Source organism: Erythrolamprus reginae, chromosome Z, assembly GCF_031021105.1.
Source record: "Erythrolamprus reginae isolate rEryReg1 chromosome Z, rEryReg1.hap1, whole genome shotgun sequence".
Classification (NCBI taxonomy): domain Eukaryota; kingdom Metazoa; phylum Chordata; class Lepidosauria; order Squamata; family Dipsadidae; genus Erythrolamprus; species Erythrolamprus reginae.
In genome coordinates, this window is record NC_091963.1 from 135,182,506 (window position 1) to 135,209,097 (window position 26,592).

Sequence of the window (26,592 nt, forward strand, 5' to 3'; positions counted from 1 at the left end):
GGGGGAGGGAAGGCGTTTTATTACAACGAATCATGGCACGGACTGGGGCTTAATCCCTCCTTCCTTAAGGCTCCTGTCTCGTTCTTCGGTTTCAGAATTGCTGATTTGGGCGCCGTTTGCTTCCTTTCGGTCCCTCCCTCGGAGCAGTTCCTGCAGTAAATGTGCTTAGGGTGCCCCCAGAATTTCGGGTTGGTTTAGTCCAAGTTTCGAAAAGATGTAAGAGATGAGATTTTCGTTTCCTTAGTTGGTCTTAATCCGCTGCAAGGAAGTTTGGGATGCCGGGTTTGGGGTTGGGTTTTTTTTGCAAATTGGATGAGATCAGAAGATGTTTTTAAAAGAAGACTGACACTTTTTATCGGTCACTCTAGATTTTTAATGGTTCCCTTAAGTGCAATGTTTTCCAATTTTAGCTGTTTAGAAGTTCTGTGGACTTCAACTCTCAGAATAGCAATAGCATTTAGCATATTTTATTTATTTGTTTATGTATTTGTTTTGTCAAGTACGTATTGGTGCTATACAGAGATATATTAATATTAGAAACATAGAAGATTGATGGCAGAAAAAGATCTCATGGCCCACCTAGTCTGCACTTATACTATTTCCTGTATTTTATTTTAGGATGGGTATATGTTTATCCCAGGCATGTTTAAATTCAGTTCCTGTGGATTTACCAACCACGTCTGCTGGAAGTTTGTTCCAAGTATCTACTACTCTTTCCATAAAATAATATTTTCTCACGTTGCTTCTGATCTTTCTCCCAACTAACCTCAGATTGTGCCCTCTTGTTCTTGGGTTCACTTTCCTATTAAAAACACTTCCCTCCTGTACCTTATTTAACTTATTTAACATATTTAAATGCTTCAAGCATGTCCCCCCCTTTCCCTTCTGTCCTCCAGACTATACAGATTGAATTCATTTAAGTCTTTCCTGATAGGTTTTATTTATTTATTCGATTTTTATGCCGCCCTTCTCCTTAGACTCAGGGCGGCTTAAAACATGTTAGCAATAGCACTTTTGAACAGAGCCAGCCTATTGCCCCCACAATCCGGCTCCTCATTTTACCCACCTCGGAAGGATGGAAGGCTGAGTCATCAACCTTGAGCCGGTGAGGAGATTTGAACCGCTGATCTTCAGATCTACAGTCAGCTTCAGTGGCCTGCAGTACAGCACTCTACCTGCTGCGCCACCCGGGCTCTTATGCTTAAGGCCTTCCACCATTTTTGTAGCCCGTCTTTGGACCCGTTCAATTTTATCAATATCTTTTTGTAGGTGAGGTTTCCAGAGCTGAACACAGTATTCCAAATGTGGTCTCACCAGTGCTCTATATAAGGGGATCACAATCTCCCCCTTCCTGCTTGTTATACCTCTAGCTATGCAGCCAAGCATATTTACATACATTATACTAGTAAAAGAGAAACATTAGGACGGGTGATAGAAGGCAATTTGGTGCCCTTATGCACACCTCTTTCTGACTTCTTAGGAATTGGGAGAGGTCAACAGCGGATAGTCTAAGGGTAAAGTTTTGGGAGCTAGGTGATGATACTACAGAATCTGTAGTGAGTTCCATGCATCAACTACTCAGTTGCTAAAGTCGTATTTCCTGCAGTCGAGTTTAGAGTGATTTACTTTCAGTTTGTATCTGGTGTGTTGTGTGTTGTGTTGTTGTGGTTGAAGCTGAAGTAGTCATTGACCGGAAGAATGTTGTAGCAGATGATTTTATGGGCCATGCTTAGGTTGTGTTTAAGGCGATGTAGTTCTAAACTTTCTAAACCTAGGATTGTAAGTAGTTGCGTAGGGTATTCTGTTGCCCGTGGAGGAGTGGAGGGCTCTTCTAGTGAAGTATCCCTGGACATTTTCTAGAGTGTTTATGTCCAAAATACTGTGTGGATTCCAGACAGATGAGCTGTATTCAAGGATTGGTCTACTGCTTTACAGCTCTCTAAGCAGTTTACAGAATCAGCATAGCGCCCGCCCCCCGACAACCTGGGCCCTCAATTTACCCACCTTGGGAAGACAGAAGGCTGAGTTAACTTTGAGGCTGGTGAAATTTGAACTGGTGAACTACAACCAGCAGTCAGTAGAAGCTGCTTGCAGTGGCTGGGGTGTTCTGGAAGTTGAAGTTTTTATTTTTATTTATCATTAGAATTGGAAGGGGCCTTGTAGGTTATCTAGTCCAACACCAACACCTCAAACAGGAGTCTCTACACCAATCCAGACAAATTTCCAAATGGCTAAGGTTGATAAACATTGCTTTACTTCATGAATCCTGTTTTCCAGGCCAACTGAATCCATAAAAGCAAAAGGAAGAGTTTCAAATACAGGGTCTCTGAAGGTTCCTGTAATGACTGAGAAAAACTAAGGGCATCAACCCACTTATTATTCTCATAAATGTTTCAGACTGTTTGTGAGCAAGGTACTTCAAAGGAATGCCTTAGCAATGGCTTGGATATCATGTGTGCTTTCATATATTTTGCCTGCTTTATACCGAGTATAAAGAAATACGTATATTATCTGCTACTTTTTTTAAATTAAAAAAGCAGCAGATAATGTAAATATAATAGATAACATAAAATTAAAAAATTATACAGGTAGCATGAGATTTGAAAATTTATCTGAATGTTTAAAAAAATTATGACCTAGAAAATGGACATATAACTTGAAAAATGGCTGAAAAAGGACAAAATGGTTGTCAGATATTTGTTTACAAAACCTTTAATTTGGTAACTGACTCATATATATGATGGTTGTCATATCCCAGGGTCACTTGATCACCTTTTGTAACAAACTAAGTCAATGGGGAAGGCAGATTCACTTAACAACTATATTACCAACTTAGCAACTGCAGTGGTTTACTTAACAACGGTGTAAGAAAGATTGTGAAATGAGGAAGAACTCACTTAACTAAACTCTCACTTAGCCACAGAAATGTTGGGCTCATTTGTGGTTGTAAGTCAAGGACCACCTGCACTGGAAAGAGTCAAAAATCATTTTTTTCCTTCTTATCCTGCCCCCCCCCCCAATTTTAACTCTTTTACTAATCTTTATTTTCATTGTTTTTTCATACTAAAATAAGCCTCTTGATCACCAAAATAGTTTAAAATAAATATTCTGGCTATATAATAAAAGAGTGACAGCTAGAATTTGGTTTGTCTCATTTATATTTTATTTATATTTATTTGATAGGGGAAGAGGTGACAACCTTGAGAGATTCTTCATATCTCTTCTTAGATTTTGGTCAAAATTGACCTAAAATGGTTCTTGGGCAGAAAATACAAACGATTTATAGCAATTCTGTCCTACTTAATCTTTCTTGCAATAATGCTGGGCCACTAAAAGTGGCATCTCTTTATTTGCCTTTAGATTTTGTAGGGAGGAATGGAAATGGACTTCAAGCTGATAGTTTCATATTGTTCTAGAACATACACAACCTACAGCTGGGCACCTTATCCCGTATCCTTAGCTGTGGTCCCTGGCTGGTTGTCGGTCGTGTCGTTGTCCGAATTCTGTGGCTGGGGGGCAGCCTTGCAAAGAATCCCTTTGCTCAGAAACTTTCTGCACTCCACCTGGTGAGAGACAAAAGGTTGGGAGCTGAAATATAGGAAGGGGAGGAAATGAAGAGCAATATAGAGTCCTAAGTGCCATCTCCCCCCTATTTTTATTTCCTTCTGGGCAGACAGTCTCATTGCCCTGATCATAAGCAGTGGGGAAAACCAGAGATTTAGTGTGGATCAGACTAGTCAGGTCTCACAGAGTTGGCCTTCTCCGGATCCCGGAGAAAACAATGTCGTTTGGCGGGACCCAGGGGAAGAGCCTTCTCTGTGGTGGCCCCGACCCTTTGGAACCAACTCCCCCCAGATATCAGAGTTGCCCCCACCCTCCTTGCCTTTCGTAAACTCCTTAAAATCCACCTCTGTCATCAGGCATGGGGGAATTGAGACTTTCTCTTCCCCCTAGGCTTATATAATTTATGCATGGTATGTCTGTCTGTATGTATGATTGGTTTCTTAAATTAGGGTTTTTAAATTAACTTAAATATTAGATTTGTTTATATTGTATTATTATTGTTGTTAGCTGCCACGAGTCTACGGAGAGGGACGGCTTACAAATCGAATAAATAAAATAAATAAATAAAATAAATAGAGTTGCCACTTCTCCAAGAGACACTTCGACGTAGCAATGTAGAAGTAGTAGTAGATAGTAGGAAAAGACCCAGGGATCGGGTTTTTTGTTTTGTTTGTTTTTTAATTAATTAATTTATACAAAAATTAATTACAAAGGAGATTGGCGGATATACAGTGGTACCTCTACTTACGAACTTAATTCGTTCTGTGACCAGGTTCTTAAGTAGAAAAGTTTCTAAGAAGAAGCAATTTTTCCCATAGAAATCAATGTAAAAGCAAATGATGCGTGCGATTGGGGAAACCACAGGGAGGGTGGAGGCCCTGTTTCCTTCCAGGAGATTCCTAGAGAGGCCCCACAGAGGCTTTTCCCCGCTTTTTCCGGCCCTGTTTCCTCCCAGAAGATTCCTAGAGAGGCCATACACAGGCTTCTCCCTGCCTTTTCCGGTTACAGTTTCAGAGGCTTGGGTTTGTAAGTGGAAAATGGCAAAAGAGGCAAAAAAAAGTCTTGAACACCCAGTTCTTATCTAGAAAAGTTCGTAAGTAGAGGCGTTCTTAGGTAGAGGTACCACTGTACTCAAGTTATACAGAAATGGTAAGGCTCCTATAAATAACAGGATCAGAAATGGATGAAGTACAGGAAGTATGAACGTAACTGACAGTAATGATATAGATTGAAGCCAAAGCAAAGTATTTTCTGTGATATTTTACTATGTTTTGTTTATGATGATGTAATTATTTGATGTATGGAGGAGGAAAAAAACTTTCTTGCAAAAAAAAGGGAAATATGATCCTGCTACTAGAAATACATTTAATATATTTGGGAAATAACATTCCAGTTTTCTCAAGTTTGCACTGTCAGATATCTTTAGGCTTTAGCGTGCTATCTTTATTCCACAGGCAGCTTCCCAAATGCTATTTAGCCAGAGGTTTCAAGCTAACGTTTTTGCATTTTGTAATTTAGGAAACTAGATGAAAATGAAGCCCTACTTTTTTGTGGTGTGAGAGGTTTCGGTCCTGAATCTCCACTGGTTGATTCTCGTCTTCATCTGTCCCATCGTCATTCTGTGATAAGAGAGAGAGGAAAAAGAGGAAATATTGGGATGAGGATCACCTACAGAATATGATCCCTCTTGGTCCTTGGATCTGAGCCACTCCTGAATCAACTTTTATTGGGGTTCAGCTGATTAATTTCTGAAAATATTCCAACCACAGAAGCCTCACTTTATTCAGAGTACTGTAATAGCTTCCTATTAGAATAGAAAGCCCATTCAAGACAACTTATTTACACAATTATTTTCTTCATTGATGTTTTATTATAGAATAAATATAGAAACACCAAATGTCATGTAATCGCAATGACTCGTTTTATTACTCAAAATACTGTCAATATTCTTTATCTGCAGTAGTGGGCTGCTACCGATTTGGACCAGTTTGGGCAAACCAGTAGTTCCAATGATCAGCTGGCCCCGCGCACCCACCCCTGCCCTCTCCTCTCTTATATTTCCTTCTTTCTGGCTCAGCTGATTTTCAGGCCACAGATGATTTACATGCTGTTCTGCCGGCGTGTCTCAACCGCCTGTAATTAGAGGGTAATTAGTCCAGAAAGACACACACCACACAATAAAAGGAAAACCCAAAAGTTTTTACAAACAGAAAAACAGGAACAGCTCCCTTTTTAAATGTCAAAGGGATTTTCTGGTACACACGGCACAGGTTAAATGCAGTCCAATTGCTCACCCAATAACTGGGAAATTGAGTCCAATTCTAAAATCCAGAGAGTCCACACACACAATCCTGAAGAGCAAAAACCATGATCTTGACGAAACAATGAATCAGATAAACTGCCATGAGGCTAAAACACCAGGCTGCACTTTTATCTGTAGCACTAATTACAGCAGCCCCACCCAACCACAGGTGGCCTCATTTTCTCTTGTAATAATCCTTCAGTTGTTGTCTCCTATGCATCACGCATGTCTTAGAAGAGTATCCAACCTTGGCAACTTTCAGACTTGTGGGCTTCAACTTCCAGAATTACTCAGACTGGATTGAGAATTCTGGAAGGTGAAGTCTACAGGTCTTAAAGTTGCCAAGGTTGGATGCTGGTGATCTGATTGGTCCTTTGTAGAGCAATCCTATTGGCTCCACTTGCAACCAAACCCTACTCTTCAGATACTACAAAATGAAACTTGGACCACAGAAGTTTTCAAGTCTGCACGGATGTGTTTTACTTACCACTTTGCTGGCACAACAGGGTTTAAAGAACTGGAGATCAGGAAACTCTCTCTGAAGACCATCATCTGTAATGTCTAGTCTGGGAAAAGAGAACCAGGTTGGAAATGGTAGGACAGAGATTTGTCTCCATAAGCGACACTAGTGACCAGCTCCTTCCATAAAGTCACTTACTGGCAGCTGCGTTGAGAAGCTGGACTAGGTTCCCGTCGCACCTGGAATCCCGGCTTGCATTTGAGAACAGGGTGTAGGAGGGCTGGGTGGCAAGAAGAGAGATGTGTTTATGTATGTTTATTTGTATGTTATGAGTCAAAAAGAGGGCGGGGAAAATATTTACTGACCCCCTCACATCCTGGACACAAATTGTTTCAACTCCTACCCTCAGAACGTCGCTACAGAGCACTGCACACCAAGACAACTAGACACAAGAACAGTTTTTTCCCGAACGCCATCACTCTACTAAACAAATAATTCCCTCAACAGTCAGACTTACTACTAAATCTGCACTTCTATTCTACTAGTTTTTCTCATCATTCCTATCACCCATTTCCTCCCATGTTGACTGCATGACTGTAACTTGTTGCTTATATCCTAAGATTTTTATTAATATTGCTTCTTCATTGCTTATTTGACCCCTATGACAATCATTAAGTGTTGTACTACATGATTCTTGACAAATGTATATTTTATTTTATGTACGCTGAGAGCATATGCACCAAGACAAATTCCTTGTGTGTCCAATCACACTTGGCCAATAAAATTCTATTCTATTCTATTCTATTCTATTCTATGAACGTATGTTCAACTATCTGAATGAGAGTGATTGGTTTTTTAAAGAATTGGGGGTTTAGATAGTTCAATTTTTAAATTTGGATTTAGGATGTTTTCTATTATTTATTAATTTGTTTTTTGTTTGTTTGTCTTTTTAATGCTGCCCTTCTCCTTAGACTCAGGGCGGCTTACAACATTTTAGCGATAGCACTTTTTAACAGAGCCAGCATAATGACCCCACAATCCGGCTCCTCATTTTACCCACCTCGGAAGTATGGAAGGCTGAGTCAACCTTGAGCTGGTGATGAGATTTGAACTGCTGACCTGCAGATCTAACAGTCAGCTTTAATGGTCTGCAGTACTGCACTCTACCCACTATGCCACTCTGACTCTTATATAGGTTGTAAACTGCCCCGAGTCTGCAGAGAGGGGCAGCATATAAATCTAAATAATATAATAAAATAAAACAAATAAATAAAATAAATTTAGAACGGGGTTCTCCAACCTTGGCCACGTTAAGACTTGTGGACTTTAACTCCCAGAATTCCCCAGCCAGAAGTCCACAAGTCTTAAAGTGGCCAAGGTTGGAGACCCCTTTAGAATTGTGTTCCTCAATCTTGGCAACGTTTAAGATGAACAGACTTCAAATCCTAGAATTCCCTAGTCACTGAGGCTGCCTGGGGAATTCTGGGAGTCTCCTTACAGTTGCCAAAGCTGAGAAACCCTGATTTAGAAGGATTTGAATTTCTTGACAATAAGTGGTGGCTGTTAAGTAGTAGGTAGAGAGTAGAGTAGTACTCCTCCAGTGTAAGTAGCAATGGGGGGGCAGCTGCTTACCATTTTCTGTCCGTCGGATGATAGTGCAAAATTCAGAGTATGGCATGGGGGGCTGTGAGAGTATCTGGAAGAGTCCCTGGAAATCAGGGGGGCTCAAGAATCCCAAAAGCCGCTCTGCCAGGCCCTTTGCTGCCATGTAGCTCAGACGGGCTTGGATCAGCGCATGCTCTGCATGGAAACAAGCTAGCTGAAAAAAAGTGGGGAGACAAATCAGCTTGGCGCCCTATGCTTTCCCATGGAAGACCATTCCCCTCAACACTGTCACTCATGCCCTCATCACCTCGAGGCTCGACTACTGTAACGCTCTCTACATGGGGCTACCTTTGAAGAGTGTTCGGAAACTTCAGATCGTGCAGAATGCAGGTGCGAGAGCTATCATGGGCTTTCCTAAATATGCCCATGTTACACCAACACTCCGCAGTCTGCATTAGTTGCCGATCAGTTTCCGGTCACAATTCAAAGTGTTGGTTATGACCTATAAAGCCCTTCATGGCACCGGACCAGATTATCTCAGGGACCGCCTTCTGCTGCACGAATCTCAGCGACCTGTTAGGTCCCACAGAGTTGGCCTTCTCCGGGTCCCGTCAACTAAACAATGTCGTTTGGCGGGGCCCAGGGGAAGAGCCTTCTCTGTGGCGGCCCCGGCCCTCTGGAACCAACTTCCCCCCGGAGATTAGAATAGCCCCCACCCTTCTTGCCTTTCGTAAGCTCCTTAAAACCCACCTCTGCCGTCAGGCATGGGGGAACTGAGATATTCTTTCCCCTTAGGCCTTTACAATTTATGCATGGTATGTTTGTTTGTATGTATGTTTGGTTTTACAATAAGGGTTTTTTAGTTGTTTTAGTATTGGATTTACTGCTGTTTTTTATTACTGTTGTTAGCCGCCCCGAGTCTACGGAGAGGGGCGGCATACAAATCCAATAAATAAATAAATAAATAAATAAATAAATGGCAACCTCCGCCTGCTGCCCATCAATGTCATAAATCACAATGGCCATAAACACCATAAATCACAATGGCCATAAACACAAGTCGGACACGTGACTGACCCAACTAAGTGATATTTTCTGCAGCATTTTTTAAGCAAAACATGATGGTTGTTATGAGAACCAGTAATTTGCTATGACCATTGTGACCCTGGGCCTCTGCCAAGGACTGTAAATGTGGCTGCGTTGCCAAGCAACCATACTTTGGTCACGTGACTGAAGGGGTGGGTTGATTGGGGAGCAACGGGGGATCATTGTCTCCCTGATGAGCTGCTCTCCTTCCTGGAGGATTTCTTCCTGCTAGCGGCTCCTGGCTGGGCCTGACCTCCAACACTGTGGCCTAAAGCAGACCCAGCTGGAAGCCACCAGTGGGAAGAAATCCTCCAGGAAGGAGAGCAGTTTATTGGGGAGACTGGCAAGCAGGCGATGGGGGGCGATGGGGGAGCATCGTCTCCCCAACGAGCAGCTCTCCTGTCTGGGGGATTTCTTCCCGCTGGTGGCTCCTGAGCGGGACTGCTTCGGGCCACAACATGTGCAGGAACCTGAAGGGTCCATGGAACTTCAGATCCATGTCGCAAATAGCTCTAAGGTTTAAGTTTAAGTTTAATCAGATTTGTATGCCGCCCCTCTCCGCAGACTCGGGGCGGCTCACAGCAATAACAATACAATGTAAAACAAATCTAATATTTAAGTTAATTTAAAAAACACCACAAATTAAAACCAATCATACACACTAGCGTACCATGCATACATTTTATAAGCCTAGGGGGAAGGGAAAATTTCAATTCCCCCATGCCTGACGACAGAGGTGGGTTTTAAGGAGCTTACGAAAGGCTAGGAGGGTGGGGGCAACTCTGATATCTGGGGGGAGTTGGTTCCAAAGGGTCGGGGCCGCCACAGAGAAGGCTCTTCCCTTGGGTCCTGCCAAACGACATTGTTTAGTTGACGGGACCCGGAGAAGGCCAACTCTGTGGGACCTAACTGGTCGCTGGGATTCGTGCGACAGAAGGCGGTCCCGGAGATATTCTGGTCCATTCATTGTGTCCTTGAATGGTTGCTAAGCAACGGGTTGTAAGTCAAGGACTTGTCTGCACCCTAGTCTATTATGTAGCACAGAATTATTTTCTCATTTCAGTAATTCTGAGTTTATGAATAGGTTTCAGGATATAAGTATTGGACAGCTTTGGCTTATAAATAAATGACTTTTATTTCTTTTGCACACCAGCTCCCAAGTTGAACTGCTACTATTGGAAGGGTAGTACAGGTAGTCCTCGACTTATAACAGTTTGCTTAGTGACCGTTCAAAGTTGAAAAATGTGATTTATGACACATTTGATGCTGGTTGCAGCACCCCCATAATCATGGGATCAAAATTCAGACAACTGGTTCATACTTACGACCGTTGCTGTGTCCCAGCGTCATGTGACCTCCTTTTGTGACCGGACAAGCAGAGTTAATGGGGCAGACAGATACACTTAAGAACCGAGTTATCCACTTATCAACTGCAGTGATTCACTTAACAAATGTGACAAGAAAGGTTGCAAATTGGGACAAAACTCACTTTTGTCTCAACAACAGAAATTTTGGGCTCAATCTACAGTCGTAAGTCAAATACTATCTTTAAACTATTATGGTTTTAAACTTGTTTTATGACGGGCCACAACTGAACGAAAAAACTGAATAGTTTCTCATTAAACGTAGTCCTCAACTTACAATATTTTGCTTATTATTATTATTATTAATATTATTGCAATATTTCTGTCCGTCCATCACCCTGGGGGGGGGGAATTATTGACCCCCCTCGAAGAGGGCCCACAACTTGGGCGTCCTCCTCGATCCACAGCTCACATTAGAGAAACATCTTTTAGCTGTGGCGAGGGGGGCGTTTGCCCAGGTTTGCCTGGTGCACCAGTTGTGGCCCTATTTGGACCGGGGATCACTGCTCACAGTCACTCATGCCCTCATCACCTTGAGACTCGACTACTGTAATGCTCTCTACATGGGGCTACCTTTGAAAAGTGTTCGGAAACTTCAGATCGTGCAGAATGCAGGTGCGAGAGCAATCATGGGCTTGCCCAAAAATGCCCATGTAACACCAACACTCCGCAGTCTGCATTGGTTGCCGATCAATTTCCGGTCACAATTCAAAGTGTTGGTCATCACCTATAAAGCCCTTCATGGCACCGGACCAGGGTATCTACGTGACCGCCTTCTGCCACACGAATCCCAGCGACCGGTTAGGTCCCACAGAGTTGGCCTTCTCCGAGTCCCGTCAACAAAACAATGTCGTTTGGTGGGCCCCAGGGGAAGAGCCTTCTCTGTGGCGGCCCTGGCCCTCTGGAACCAACTCCCACCAGAGATTAGAATTGCCCCCACCCTCCTCATCTTTCGTAAGCTCCTTAAAACCCACCTCTGCCGTCAGGCATGGGGGAACTGACATATTATTTACCCCTAGGCTTCTACAATTTATGCATGGTATGTTTGTTTGTATGTATGTTTGGTTTTACAAATAATGGTTTTTTAATTGTTTTAGTATTAGTTTTTAGTATTGGATTTACATGATGTTTTCTACTATTGTTGTTAGCCGCCCCGAGTCTACGGAGAGGGGCGGCATACAAATCCAATAAATAAATAAATGAATGAATGAATGAATGAATGAATGAATGAATGAATGAATTGAATGAATGAATGAATGAATAAATAAATAAATAAATAAATTAATTAAATAAATAAATAAACAAACAAACAAACAAACAAATAAACAAACAAACAAACAAATAAATAAACAGTGACCGTTGAAAGTTACGTCACTGAAAAAAGTGACTTATGACCATTTTTCACACTTATGACCATTGCAGCATTCCCATGGTCATGTGATTTACATTTGGATGCTTGACAGCTAACTTAAATTTATGACGGTTGCAGTGTCTTTGGGTCAAGTGATCATGTTTTTGAAACCCTGTGACAAGCAAAGTCAACGGAGGAGCCAGATTCACTTAACAACCGAATTACTAATTTAACAACTGCAGCGAACCACTTAACAAATGTGACAATAGTCATAAAATGGAGCAGAACTCACTGAACAAACTTCTCACTTAAATTTTGGGCTCACTTGTGGTCACAAGTCAAAGACTGCCTGTACAAGAGAGATAATTCCTCACTTGCACAGACTCCCTCTTTAAGGATGGGCTGAAATAATTCCAACTAGAAGTACCTGGGCAGATTTCTGGGCTTCCACAGAGATCTGGACCATTTGGGCAGTGCCAGCCATGGTGTTGATGAGAAGCTCAGCCATGGTTTCGGAGATTCTAGGAGCAAAACCTCCCGGAAGACTTTTATCAGACTGAGGGGGAAAATTGGAGTTCTTTTCCATTTTGGATCCTTAAGAAAAAAGATTGTGGGGCGGGATGAGAAGGAAGGGGAGAAGAGAAATAAAGAGATGGATTTTGAAGGCTGGGTGAAAGCTTAATCTGGGGCTGTCAAAGGAGAACTTTTGAGACGAAAACAAAGCCCACTCTCAGGAGAATGAATGAACCGGCCATGTCCCCTATAGCAATAACATTTAGACTCAATTTACTGCTTCGTAGCCCTTTCGAAGCCATTTACAGAGTCAGCATATTGTCCCCAACAATCTGCCTCCTCATTTTACGGACCTTGGAAGGATGGAGGGCTGAGGATTGAACTGCTGGTAGTTGGCAGAGTTAGCCCGCAATACTGCATTCTAACCACTGCGCTGCCACAGCTCTTATAATGTTCTACCATAGAGGCATTCCCTTTGAAAAAGCCTCTCTTCCTCTCCAACACCATTCACGCTGAAGTCTAAAGAAGCTAAAACTCTTTTACTATACTCAAATTTCCTTCAATTGCATCCTGCAAAGAATAAGCATTGGGGTTTTTGTGCTCTCCTGCTTCAAACTTATATCCTGCATCATGGAACAGCTGTTTGGCCATAGAAATTGAGCCATGCAATGAAACATCAGCAGGAATAATTTGATTTTGCCTCTTTAAACTGAATGGAGATGAGCATACTTCTGAAACTAGGTTTCTCCCTCATCTTTTAATAGTGAAGGGACTGAGGAGATCCTGGCTAGTTCATTATATGGCAGGAATTAAGGTTGAATTCTGCTCAGAGCTTTTTACTGGTGCTAAACCCAATTCTGTTTTTGTCAACTTCAAAAATGTTTAATATTAACAGAATTGTTTTAAAACTATGTTTCAGTGTTGAATCTTATGATTCTTGACAAATATATATTTTATGTACACTGAGAGCATATGCACCAATGAAAAATTCCTTGTGTGTCCAATCACATTTGGCCAATAAATTCTATTATATTCAAACATGAGCAGAAATGGATAATGTTAGAATTAAAAAACAAAGGAGACAGAGAATATCATGTCACATGGAATAGATTTTATCAGTGGCTGGAAACATGAGGTGGGACTCAGAACATGAAAAAATTAGGTTAAGTAGACCTGAGATGGATAAAAATAATTGTATAACACTGTGTAAGTTGCATATATGTTGTCTTTCACTTTAGTTTCTATGGTGAATAAAATGCCAGGGTAGTCACACTGTGTTTGATATATTTATATGTAAATAATAAAAATATATTTTTTAAAAGGTTTGATTTTTATTTTTTTTAAACTAGGTAACTTGTAAAATGTAGCTATCTAATCGTTGGCAAATGTTTCCAATTCTCTCTGACTGATAATTTTGTTGCTTGCTTTTTGTCCCTCTGCCCTACCCCCAATATTTTAAAATACAGTAATACCTCATGATACGAACTTAATTGGTGCAAGGAGGAGGTTCGTAAGACGAAAGGTTCGTAAGACGAAACATTGTTTCCCATAGGAAACAATGTAAAGTCAATTAATCCATGCAACCAAAAAAACCCCAGCAAAAAAAGGGCTTTCGGCGACTGCTGGGAAGCCGCACGGCTGTTTTAAAAGGTGACAGCCGGCCTGGGGGGCTTCCCAGCACCCCCCCGAACCCGGGTTCGGGGTTCGGGGGGTGCTGGCAAGCCCCCCAGGCCGGCTGCGACCTTTTAAAACAGGCGCGTCGCTTCCCAGCTGTCTCCTGAAGCCGAACGCTAAAGCCGAACTTCCGCGTTCGGCTTCGGGAGACAGCTGGGAAGCGGCGCGGCTGTTTTAAAAGGTGACAGCCGGGCTGGGGGGCTTCCCAGCAACCTCCCGAACCGAACCCGGGGTTCAGAAAAATTTTGCCTCTTCTTACGAACTTTGTTCGAGTTACGAACCAGCGTTCGGGAGGCTTCTGGGAAGCCCCTCCGCCCGGCTGTCACCTTTTAAAACAGCCGCGCGGCTTCCCAGCAGTCTCCGAACGCCGGTTCGTAACTCGAAAAAAGTTCGTAAGAAGAGGCAAAATTTTTCTGAACCCCGGGTTCGTATCACGAGTTGTTCGTAAGACGAGGGGTTCGTATCTTGAGGTACCACTGTATTGCTATTTTTCAAGTGAGAAGTAAAATAGCTTATCCACGGCACCTTACTCAGAAAGAAATGAAGTACTATAAAACTAGTTTGCCGAATCTTCCAGGTCTACTTCCAAAACAAGTTCCTAGTCCTCATGGGACCAGGTAACTTTTGAGATGCCCAAACAATGGAGCCAGGAAGTTAACAAAGCCTGCTTTATTATTGTGAGAATTTTATCTTGGGCTCTTGATTTTACTCTATTCTGTTCTCCTGCTTCCAATCTATTTTGTTTCATTTTATGATTTCTGTATCGCTAGCCACTCAGAATAATTTTGTTGAAATGGGTGGCCCTACAAATTCTTGAAACTAATAAATGGAAAAGCCAACCCTATAGAAAACTTAGAAATTGGGTTCAGAGGGCTCAAGGTAGTTTGCTAAAAATTAATTAAAAATCGATCAGTGGGGCCACCTTTGGATAACTATTTGTTCCATGGAAGAAGAAAATAATTATTTGCAGATTGCATATAAGTAACATTATATGGCAAATTGTCTGCTTGCTTCTGTGGTGCTTTTAGATAAAAGGAAAATGTGAATAAGAATAACTGGTGAGGGTAAAAGAGCCTCATAGAAGCTTCTGTAAAATATAGAAGAAAAAGGTTAACATGGCAGCATGGTGATGTGGCCAATACTCCCATTTATTTTAAAAATGTGCCTTGCACTTTGACCACACACCACTAAATGTGCCTTACACTTTGACCACACCCAACACCCTGGCTGCTACACAAATATCTTTGCACTATTGCCACAGAAGATCAAAAACTGGCTTTACTCTATGTTTTCTTTACCTTTTGGAAATTTTGCAGCTTGGATACCAGTTCGAGGATTAATTGGAGAGATGTGATTTTCTGCTGTCCAGGAGGGGAAGATAGGTAGCTGCTCCACCTTTATCTTGAAGTGACAGGCAGAACACAACCACACACACACACACTGAAATTCAGATTCCCAAGACTGATTACAGGCACCAATCAAACTTGTTGCTCCACAATATTATGACGTAAGATACAGCGGTTTCAAACATCTGGTATTTTTCTCAAGGACCCAACGGAACAGAAAACCTGGACTTTGGCCATGCCCAAGTGCTTGGCTACAAAGGGAGGAGCAAGACTCTGCGTTTGGGAAATGTGTGAAGTCACCTATCTTGGATGTAAGACACAAACCCTCTTTCCCACTCAAACACAAACCATCACCCCTTTCCTCTTCAGGTGCCCCGGTGTGGGAGGTGGAATGAAACCAAGCTGTTTCTCCTGTTGCTTGCCAAACTGCCAGGATGCTGTTACCATGGGAATGCTTCCAGAATCCTGTTGCTAGGTGACGGAATTTCTTATAAAGCCAGAGAACCGAACTTTTGCAAACTGTCACACAGGACAAATCTGCAGGGAAGCAGCAGTTCTACGATTTGCTGGCTGTGAGTCAGAAAACGTACTTTAGAAAGGAACAAACTAAAAATGTGATATCTTTTTAAGACTGAACCAAAAAATGTGAATATTGATTTTACAAGATTTAAACAGAGTTTAAATCGATACAATTGATTACTAATAATCAACTCTATGAATATAATGAAAAAAGCCTTAAAGTACCTTTTTCTTTTCATACTTTTATTATGTATTAATATTCACCACTATGGAAGCTGTATACTTCTTTTTTATTCCGTTTGTACTATTATTGCTTTTTCCATTTTGTCATGATTATTTTTCTTTCCCTCCCCTTATCTTCCTTTTTAAAAATTGTATATTTAATAAAGATTATTTATAAAAAAAGAAGAAAGGAACGAACTCATGCTTTCAAGCTGGGACAGAAACCTTTTAGGATTCTGAGTTGTACAAGGAAGGACAGTTGAAATGTGCTGCCGTTAAACAATAAGAGTATCAGTAGTAGAGAATACAGTATTCGTAGCTGAGGGATGAACTGTGGGTTGGCTCCTTTGGAGCTCTCCGAATTTGGGATTTTACTTCCAGCCGTTTCATCACCCAGCTAGGTAATATCATCAGTGCTAGAAGGGCTTGAGAGCAAGCCCCACTCCCTTCTAGCATTCATGTTATCTAGCTGGGTGATGAGAGGTCTGCAAGAAGACAGCCAAGCTCAGAGAGTACCAAGCAACTCAGATACATTCACCAGGGTGAGGTGATTCGACACAAACATATATAACCCTTCCCTGGTGCAGAGCTGAAGGGATTGGATACTATAGCCTCGAGGATAATTCTCTGCCTTACAAGGCAAAGGTTGCAGGTTCAAGTCCCAGTGGGTATGGTTAACTGATAAGGCCAAAATAGATCTATCCTAGTTTGCCTTAATTTTCAAATTAAGCAAAAAAAAAACCCCATGACATACATACCATAAATACCATAGTTAATTGGGCAACATGAGCATCAAAGGGTATTTTTTTACGTAGCCATCTTGCTAACTTCCCTGGTGCAGTCAGTGATGAGCAGGGTGAACAATTCCACCAAGATTTGAAGATAATTGGAGGCACGGTATCAAGGTAGATAGGATGTACAAGCGAGAATGCCCACAGATTAAACACTCTAGAAAAAGCTATAAGCAAATTTTTTTACCTTAATATGTATAATTATCATTTGATAAAATTTGTGTGAGCACAATTTAACTTGCAGTAACTATTATAGCCTTTGTATGAATAAAATTATTCTTTGTAAACAACATATTTGGTAAGTTTTTCCTTTCCTTTATATGCACAATTTGCATGACTTTTGAGGGTATCTTGTGTTGTGGTTAGCTCTGGCCCAGCTCCTGCCCCAAGGAATGTGGAGGTGGATGTGGGGGAGACATCCACATGCCGCAGGCCTGTTTTGCTCCCAGTAGAATCTGCCGACGAAGTCTCCTCTGACCAAGGAAGCGTGAGTGACAGGGAAGAGGGGAGTTTGGCAGACAGCCCAGGAGGAGATCAGTCATCTGTATCATCCCTGGATTCTGAACAAGAATTAATGACACATCCACGCATGCATAGAGTGATCATAGGAGACAACAACTGAAGGATTATTACAAGAGAAAATGAGGTCACCTGTGGTTGGGTGGAGTTGCTGTAATTAGTGCTACAGATAAAAGTGCAGCCTGGTGTTTTAGCCTCATGGCAGTTTATCTGATTCATTGTTTCGTCAAGATCGTGGTTTTTACTGTTCAGGATTGTGTGTGTGGACACTCTGGATTTTAGAATTGGACTCAATTTCCCAGTTATTGGGTGAGCAATTGGACTGCATTTAACCCGTGCCTTGTGTGTACCAGAAAATCCCGTTGCCATTTAAAAAGGGAGCTGTTTCTGTTTTTCTGTTTATAAAATCTTTTGGGTTTTCCTTTTATTGTGTGGTGTGTGTCTTTCTGGACTAATTACCCTGTAATTACGGGCGGTTGAGACACACCAGCAGAACATCTTGTAGCTTAAATAGTTGACGTGATAGATAAAAACTGTGGCTATTTTTGGATCCAGAGGTCAAAAGTTAGTTGAAAGCAAATCACAGATTTAAGACAACGAAATTGCTGTTCCCCAGTGTAATCTGAGTTTCATCCTCAAAGAAACTTGCTTTAAGTCTGGAGTTCTTCCCCCCCCCCCCCAAAGAAAAAAGACAAAGACACCCTTATTTTTTTTTTAAATATTCAACATTTTTATTAAAAGATTTCTCACCCTGCCCAAAGCCTCTCCCATTGGTGGCCTTCTAGAGAGCAACCAACTCCACCTTCGTGCTCTCTTTCCATCCTTTGCTCTCCTGTGATTCAAGATTCAAGCTTTCCCACCCTCCCCGTTCTCTTTTTGTTTTTTAAAAAGTGTTTTATTTTCTAATACATTCCATAGGACACATATGTCTAAGTTTCCCCGCAACATTTTTCTTCATATATAAAAAAAGACATACATACACACACTCACATTAGTTTTTAATCACCCACACAGAGGGAGACAGGAAAAGAAAAAAAAAGGGGGGGTGGGGGTGGGCGGAGCAGCACAAACAAACAAACAAAAACCAAAATAAAAACAAAACAGGAAAACTGTACATGGGGAAATTTATGGCACCAAAAACAGAAAAAAAAAGATTATTATTATTATTTTTTTAAAGAAACATAAGGATTATTATAATACATCAAGCCCCTCCAGCCGTATCCCTCCCTGTAACCCCATTTCTCAGTCCCAGACAGGCAGGAGAAAAGAAATCACTAAATGAACATCTTGAAGTCATCAAAGATCCCCTCCTCCTCCTCCTCCCTCCCACCCTCCCCTCTTAAACAAAGGGGGCCTGGATTCAAGTAGAAAATGGACTTGCCAAATCTGGGAGAGGAGTTCTGGGAAAAATCTACCAGACAAGTGGACAGTGGAGGCAAACTTTCGGCCTAAGGATTGGGTTGGGGGGAATCTGTGATTTGTGGGTGGGGGGGGGAAGAAGGTGGGGGATTTGAGAATTGTTATGTTTGGTAAAGGGAGAGAGGGGAGATGTGCTTTGGCTGCCTTGCACTGGGGAAACGGGGAGGGGGAAATTTCAGGTTCAAGAACAGCAAAATCTCATGAGTGCGACACTTTTTTTAAGAAGAGGAAGAGGCGGACTATTGGGTCCTTCCAAGAATCTCCTTCTATTCTACCATGGCAGATTTGGGGTTTTTTGCATGCACATGGGATACCTTGCAATAACCCTCCCCAACGGCTCCGAATGGTTTTTTTTTAGAAGCTCACATTTGAATAAACACCCTCCCTGTTTATTAGGACAAGGGTCCCTCTCTAGGCTGCCAGCATTATTTCTCTTCCACTCCCATTTCAAAAGGTTGAGAAACTTTTAAAAAAGTGGTTTTCTGTGAAATGGGCAGTTTTTCCTCCCCCTGGACTTCACTAATCTGAGCCTTATTTACATAAACTACAGATGGGAACTGGCGAAATCCTCACTTTAATAACTGGTCAGAGTCAGCCTAGTTTAGATGCCCAAACCCCAACAGGGACATTAATTGTAAAGCATACAAAACAAGTGTCTTCGGAAGTTCTACCCATCTGACATTTAGCTTTCCAATAATGGGCATTTTGATTTCCTCAGAATTCTCCCACGTGGCAATTTAAAAGAAGAGAATTCGCCACCGGATTTCCCATCTCATCTGCTGTTACTGGATGGCACCCTGACATTCTCCTGTGATGGATTAACTGCTAGAAGAAAAGGACTTTCTCCTGGGGTGGACACCACTATCGCCCACTGTACACTATTCTTTAAAATTTGAATACTTTCAGTATTGTGAATGAACATGACTCCCCACGCTTCATTTTGCAAGAACTGCCAAAAAAACCCCCAACCCACTAAAGTTTTTCTAGATTTTAGTGGGGAAGAAGGAGACAGGGAGAGAGAATAGATCCCAAGTCATCCTCACTGCCAGATCAATTTGCTCTCTTGAAAGAAACTAGGTTTTAGATCTCTTTAATTCCTGTCAAATGCACAGCCTTTCACGGCATTAATTTTAGGAAGTTCAGGCAAATCCGCAAAAAAAGGAAGATGCACGATTCTGAAAATCTTTCGATCAGTGGATGGTCTCATCCTGGTTGTTATCAGGGCTAATCGATCTGCTAGCCTCTCAGCGTAAAGGGAGCCCCTGTTTTTTAAGCCTGAAGTAGAGAGATAGCTGGCCTTCAACGTAATTTATTAGGTCAAGTGGTCCCAAAGATAGACAGCTTTGAGGTTTGATCATACTGGGTTATTCTGTAATTTACAGAACGGGTTTATGGCTTGAGAAGGAGAATATGTAAGAACGCAGGAAGGAATGAGTTGACAATGGCACTGTGTAGAATCCGAGCCAACCGAGTAAAGTGCTCTACTCTGCTGGCTCCCAGAACTCTGCAACCTAGTCTCTTATGTGCAAATATGAACCCAAGTCTGCAGAGCTGCAGATTGGAAGAGGTTAACATGAGCAACGGAAGGTGCCAAGGCTGTGATAGGTGACAAAACATGGAAAAGATTTAAAAAAGAAAAAAGAATTGAAAATTATAAGGTGGGCAAAATGCATCTAAAGCAACCCGGAGGAGGTAATTTCATATAAAGGTTAGTTGCATAAGCACTAAGCTAAACCTCTCCTGGAGATCTAGATTGTGATCAGGAAACTAAATGTGCTCTACGTGCGGCCCCTTGTTACAATAATTGTTGGGTGTTTCTCCCATAAGAGAGAGGTGAGCGAGGGAAGAAAGACAATGTTTATAAGCTTAAGGGTTGACCGTTAATAGATGATCCCCCGAGGAGGGTGGGCTTAGGGCCACATCTCAAAACAGACACTGGGTTGGTGGATGGCGGGCACTGATTAATATCTACATTCGGATCATGATTGGGATGAAGAAGGGTTGGAAACCCATTTATTCTCCCCATCACGTGCGACCAGCATGAGGCCAAGACAGTCTCTAGAGCTGGAGTAGGTTGAGAAAGAGAAGGCAATGCAGATTTTAGAACCCAGAGTAGCCTGTCCTATACATTTCCCTCTCCCGTCCTTGGGCTAGAGTAAGTTAAGGAAGGTACAGAGAAAGCAGATTAAACTCCGTCATCTCCTCCTGTCTGTGGATTTGGGCAGGGACAAAAGCCACGTGTCTACACCCAGGATGCAAAGTTCTTCACTGTCACTCTGAAAATTTCTAAGCATGCAGATTAGCCCCACCATCAATGCAAATCCAGGATTCTCTCCAATTCCAAGGCCTGTCCGTCCCCCTCACTAGCCAAGCTGCCTTCAAGGGACCCCCGGCCTTGGAGAGGAAGAAGCAGGGTTTCTGGCTGCAGCAACTCCAGTTACACTCACAAACAAGCCACAGCGCACAATTTTTTTAAAAAAATTCTGGATTTGTTGTATTGTGGGAGCGTTTTTTTTCCTTTTCTTCCCCCCCCCCCAACCCACTCTCTTCTCAAGAGAAGAGATTGTTCAGCCACACCCTGAAGAGATAACTTTTATCTCCATTGCTGGAACACTATTCTTGGTCTGTCTTCATCTACAGATTGTGGCAACGCTGGGGGAGCAACTGGGCAGCCTTCAGGGACGCAAGAGTAGACTGCCAACATCATGTTCGCAGCTTCAATGTCTCTATCCATTTGGCGGGGGATAGGAAACCACGGTCTGAGGAGGCACCAGCTACGCTCCAGAGGACGAGAATTCAACCTTCCATCTCACAGTCCAACCTTCTCCTGGTGATTGACAACTCAAAAGGCTACTGAGGATGACCGAGAGCCTTCCACTGTGGTCCAGTTTCACAGCTTCTCCCATTTTTGTGATTTTTTTTTAAAAACTTATCGACCCCCGGATAACATGCCCCCGCCTCCCTCCCTTTTTTTTTGCACCAGCCAATCCCCCATTTGCCTCCAGCCAAGTCTCCCTGTTCTCTACCAATCGCTTCACGAGTAGGAAAAATGTGACCCGTTGAGGATGTGAGAAGTGACGCTGGCTGAACGGCTGATGCCCTGGTCCGACTGGCCGCCCGAAGCTGTGCGGCGCAAGGGTTGGGGGCTGTTTCTCAGCATTACCACATTGGAGCGGCCACCAGGAGCCGAGGAGGAGGAGGAAGAGGAGGAGGGAGACGAGGAAGGGGGGTGAAGCCAGGCGGAAGGGGGCGGGGCAAGCATGGGGGGCTGTCTCCACGCGTGAGGAGCACCCGCCGTATTCTGAACCCCGTGGCTCCAATGGGAGCCGCTGCGGGGAACCGGGCGGGAGGGCCAGGGCTGTGGAGGGGCCGTGTAGCCTTGGTTGAAGGCTTCAGCTGGAATGCCTGTGAGCGCCATATTGCTGAATCCCAGACGCATACTTTCAGAGTCGAAGGCTTCGATCTCCCGGGCCTGGCGCTCCAAGAGGCTGCGGATGCGATCGGAGCGTTCATTCTGCAAGGCCAACATCTCCTCTTCGATCTGGAGAAGGAAAGGGAGGAGGGGGGAAATGCACCGTGACTTCAAGTGCAAAGAATCCACAAACACAGAGCAGCGGTGAGAAGCAGCCGTTTCGCCTCGCTTGGCAGGCCCAACAAAGATACCCTGCAGATAGTCTTCAATTGACAACAATTCATTTAGCGACCACTGCAGATGATTTGAAAAAAGTGACCTATGACTGTTTTTCACACTTAATGGCCTTTGCAGCGTCTCCATGGTCATGTGATCAAAATCTGGACACTTGGCAACTGGCTTGTATTTATGACCGTTGTCAAGTGTCCTGGGGTCATATAATTACCATTTGTAACCCTCCCAGATGGCTTCCAACAAAGCTACTTACTTATCTACTGCTTTACAGCCCTCTCTAAGCAGTCTATAGAGTCAGCCTATAGCCCACAACAATCTGGGTCCTCATTTTACCCACCTCGGAAGAATGGAAGGCTGAGTCAACCTTGAGCCTGGTGAGATTTGAACTGCCAAACTTCAGGCAACCGGCAGGCAGCAGGAGTAACCTGCAGTACTGCACTCTAACCACTGAGCCAAAATGTCTCATATGACGGCATGATTCACTTAACCACTGCAAAGATTCACTTAACAACTGTGGAGGTTGTAAAATGGAACAAAACTCACACCTGCTTCGCTTAGCAACAAAAATTTTGGCCTCGGTTATTGTAAATCGAGAACTAACCACGCCAAAGATGATTAAGAATTGGATTCCGTGACAACCCTCTTTAAGATATGCATGAAGTTGGGCGAATTGCTTAAATGAGGAACCGAGACGTAACACTCAGCACATCTGCTCTAAATTAGAGATAACAGAGATTCCTTGTCCCCAAAAGAGGCATATGGGATAGGGCGGTGATGGCAAACCTTTTTGGCTCGTGTGCCAAAAGGGTGCGTGTCTGTGCTAGCGCACGTGCCCATATCCATGCCCTCCCCCAAACATTCACACAATCGCTGCGCTTCCTTCCAGAAATGCGCACAACACACACACTGTGCTGCCCCCTCCCCCTGTGCATGCACACAGGTCTCACTGAAGCATCCGGACTCCTGAAGCCTCACAACGGCATAAAACAGGCCAACTAGCAATTCATTTTCCTGAACTTCCGGTCGGCCTGTTTGGCCGTTTTTCACCATGCCCTGACTTCAGGAGGTGTTTTTAAATTTGGTGTTTTTAAGATTGTTTTAAATATTGGGACTTCTGAACTGGTTTTTGTATTTTTATATGTTGTGAGATTCCCTGAGTCTTGGGAGATGGGCGGCATATAAGTCCAATCAATCAATCAATCAACTAATCAATGTCTGTTTTCCTGAACTTCCGGTTAGCCCATTGGGTCATTTTTTGCCATTCCAAGGCTTCCGGGAAACCTCCTGAAGCCTATGGAGGCCAAAAATGGCCTTCCCCAAAGTTGAAAATCAGCTGGCTAGCATGCAGATGCGTGCAGGAGCTGACATAGGGCAATGCCTCATGTGCCCTTTGATATGGCTCTGCAGGCCACAGATTCGCTATCACGGGATAAGGAATACAATGGCACCTCTACCTAAAAACGCCTCTACTTACAGATTTCTCTAGATCAGCACTGGGTGTTCAAGACTTTTTTGCCTCTTCTCAAGAATCATTTTCCACTTACAAGCCCCAGCCTCCAAAACTGTAACCGGAAAAGGCAGGGAGAAGCCTCTATGGGGCCTCTCAAGGAATCTCCTGAGAGGAAACAGGGCCACAAAAGGCGGGGAGAAGTCTCTGTGGGGCCTCTCTAGGAATCTCCTGGGAGGAAACAGGGCCAGAAAAGGCGGGGAGAAGTCTCTGTGGGGCCTCTCCAGGAATCTCCTGGGAGGAAACAGGGCCTCCACCCTCCCTGTGGTTTCCCCAATCACATGCATTATTTGCTTTTACATTGATTTTTATGGGAAAAATGGCTTCTTCTTACAAACGTTTCTACTTAAGAACCTGGTCACAGAACAAATTAAGTTCGTAAGTAGAGGTACCACTTGTACCATTCTCACTGTTTCAATTAGATGCCTGCAGCTTCATAGCTGATCCTAAAGAACCACAAAAGGAGATAGGACTTTTGGTTCAGATTAATTAAAAAACAACAAAAATCTGAATATTAAAAAAAAAACCCACTTTAGAACAAAGCAATCCCGTTTGTAATAGATTTTGCAAGTTTCTTAGGAATGCAAATTCCACAGGAATTGAGGAATTAAAAGTGAAATAATTGCTTTTGCCATGCTAGGGTCTCAGATGCATAGTCTGATCCCATAGGGGTGCTTTACAAAGACAAGAGGAGCATATAATTGGAGCGCCTTGAATATTGCTTATTCCCAGCTATTTCTCTATGTTAAAAAAGGGAATCCAGTGTTTTATGAAAGCACGGTTTAGTAGTTTTGCTACTACAGCTGAAATCAACTTGCCTAGCAGGCAGGCGTTAAATTCTCCCGGTTCGCTCGCGGCTGTCGGTCGTTGTGAAGGAAGCATGAGGTTCTGCCCACCCGCCACCATTTGGGTTCTTTTACCCTCTGCACATGTACACAACGCTTTGCGCACACGCAGAGGGTAAAATAACACAAATGGCGGTGTCTGGGCAGATGGGCGGAGTCTTGCGTTGCCTTCGCGATTGGCTTTCCGACGACCAAAGGCATGAGCAAACTGGGAGCACTTCACTCCTGCTAGTAGGGAACAGAAGTAAAGCCCAAACAGAATTGCTCGGGTTTTAGTATGATTTTAGACTTAGATTTTTTTCATGTTATGTATTTATTTTTGCTGTGAGCCGCCCTGAGACCGAGGAATAGTCCGGCATAGGAATCTAATCTATTAGATAGATACAGGTAGTCCCCGACTTACAATGGGGATCCGTTCCCACGGCCCGTTGTAAGCAGAATTTGGTGTAAAACGGAATATTCCGATTTACATGAATATTCCGACTTACACAGCGGTGACTTCTTCAAGGAACCAACAGCCGGTCCTTCTCGGCGCTGCGTTGCTGCAGCCTCCGAGGCTGCCGCCGCCGCCTCCGTTCGGGTGAGGGGATCTCCACGGTGGGCGGCGGCTTCAGAGACCCCGTGGAGATCCCTTCGCCTGAATGGAGGCGGTGCCAGCGGTGGCTTCGAAGCTGTCCCCGGATCGTCATAAGGACAAAACGTCATACATCGGGGACGACGTAACCCGGGGACTACCTGTAGATAAATAGATAGATAGATAGATAGATAGATATAATTGATAGATAGATGATAGATAGATAGATAGATAGGCAGACAGACAGACAGATAGGTAGCTAGGTAGGTAGATACTAGACCAATGATGGCGAACCTATGGCACGGGTGCCACAGGTGCATGCAGAGCCATGTTTTCTGGCACATGAGCCATTGATCTAGTTCAGCTCCAATGTGCACGTGTGTGCCGGCCAGTTGATTTTTGGCTCACATAGAGGCTCTTGGTAGGAAATTTTTGGTTTCCCTCTGCTCCAGGGAAGCCTTTGGAGCCTGGGAAAGGTGAAACACGAGCCTACTGGGCCCACCAAAATTAGGAAACAGGGCTTTTCCAGCTTCCAGAGGGCTTCCGTGGGGTGGGGGAAGCTGTTTTTGCCTTCCTCAGGCATTGAATTATGGGTGTGGGCACTCGCGCATGCATGATAGCACATGCCCATGCTCTTTTGCCACCCGAGGGAAAAAAGGTTCACCATCACTGTACTAGATAGATAGATAAATGAATGTCTCCTGTTATTCAGAACCGCACAAAAACTGAACCATGAATGCCTCAGATTCATTTAGGAGGAAGATTATTGGATTCTAAATCCAGAATAGAAAAATTGAAAATGGTTGAGAGGAGAAGGAGAGAAGTAATTTCACCTAAATAGCTGTAGAAGTAATAAAACTAAAACTGAATTGAAGAACAAAAAATGAAAGAAGAAAACCCTAAAATTCCACAAAGCTTTTCTTACTCAAAGCACTAATACAGGCCGTACTCGAGTTGCAACCATTTGTTTGGAGATTATTTGAAAGTTACACAGTCTTGGAAAATGTCACTTCGGACCAGTCCTTGCGTATGTCTACAGGAACTCTTCGACTTACAATAGGTTATTTAGTGAACGTTCAAAGTTACAACGGCACTGAAAAAAGTGACGAATGACCATTTTTCACACACGACCATTGCCGCGTTCCCCATGGTCACATGATCTACAATTTGGATATTGTATCCTGGATTTACCGTATTTTTCAGAGTATAAGACGCACCCTTTTCCTCCCTAAAAGAGGCTGATAATTTGGGTGCGTCTTATACTCTGAATGTGGTTCCCCCCCCG

The 26,592-nt window shown here is 43.2% G+C and overlaps 1 protein-coding gene across 3 annotated transcripts in view; it reads right to left on the reverse strand.

The window, feature by feature from the left end:
* Nucleotides 1–18,022: 18,022 nt before the first annotated feature.
* Nucleotides 18,023–26,592, reverse strand: part of TAOK2 (TAO kinase 2) — a 52,689-nt gene continuing 44,119 nt past the window's right edge. For all 3 annotated transcript variants that reach the window (XM_070727592.1, XM_070727591.1, XM_070727590.1), the window contains one exon: nt 18,023–22,276. In XM_070727592.1, coding sequence (XP_070583693.1) covers nt 21,770–22,276 — 507 coding nt within the window. In that variant the 3' untranslated portion in view covers nt 18,023–21,769. The remainder of the gene's footprint in view (nt 22,277–26,592) is intronic.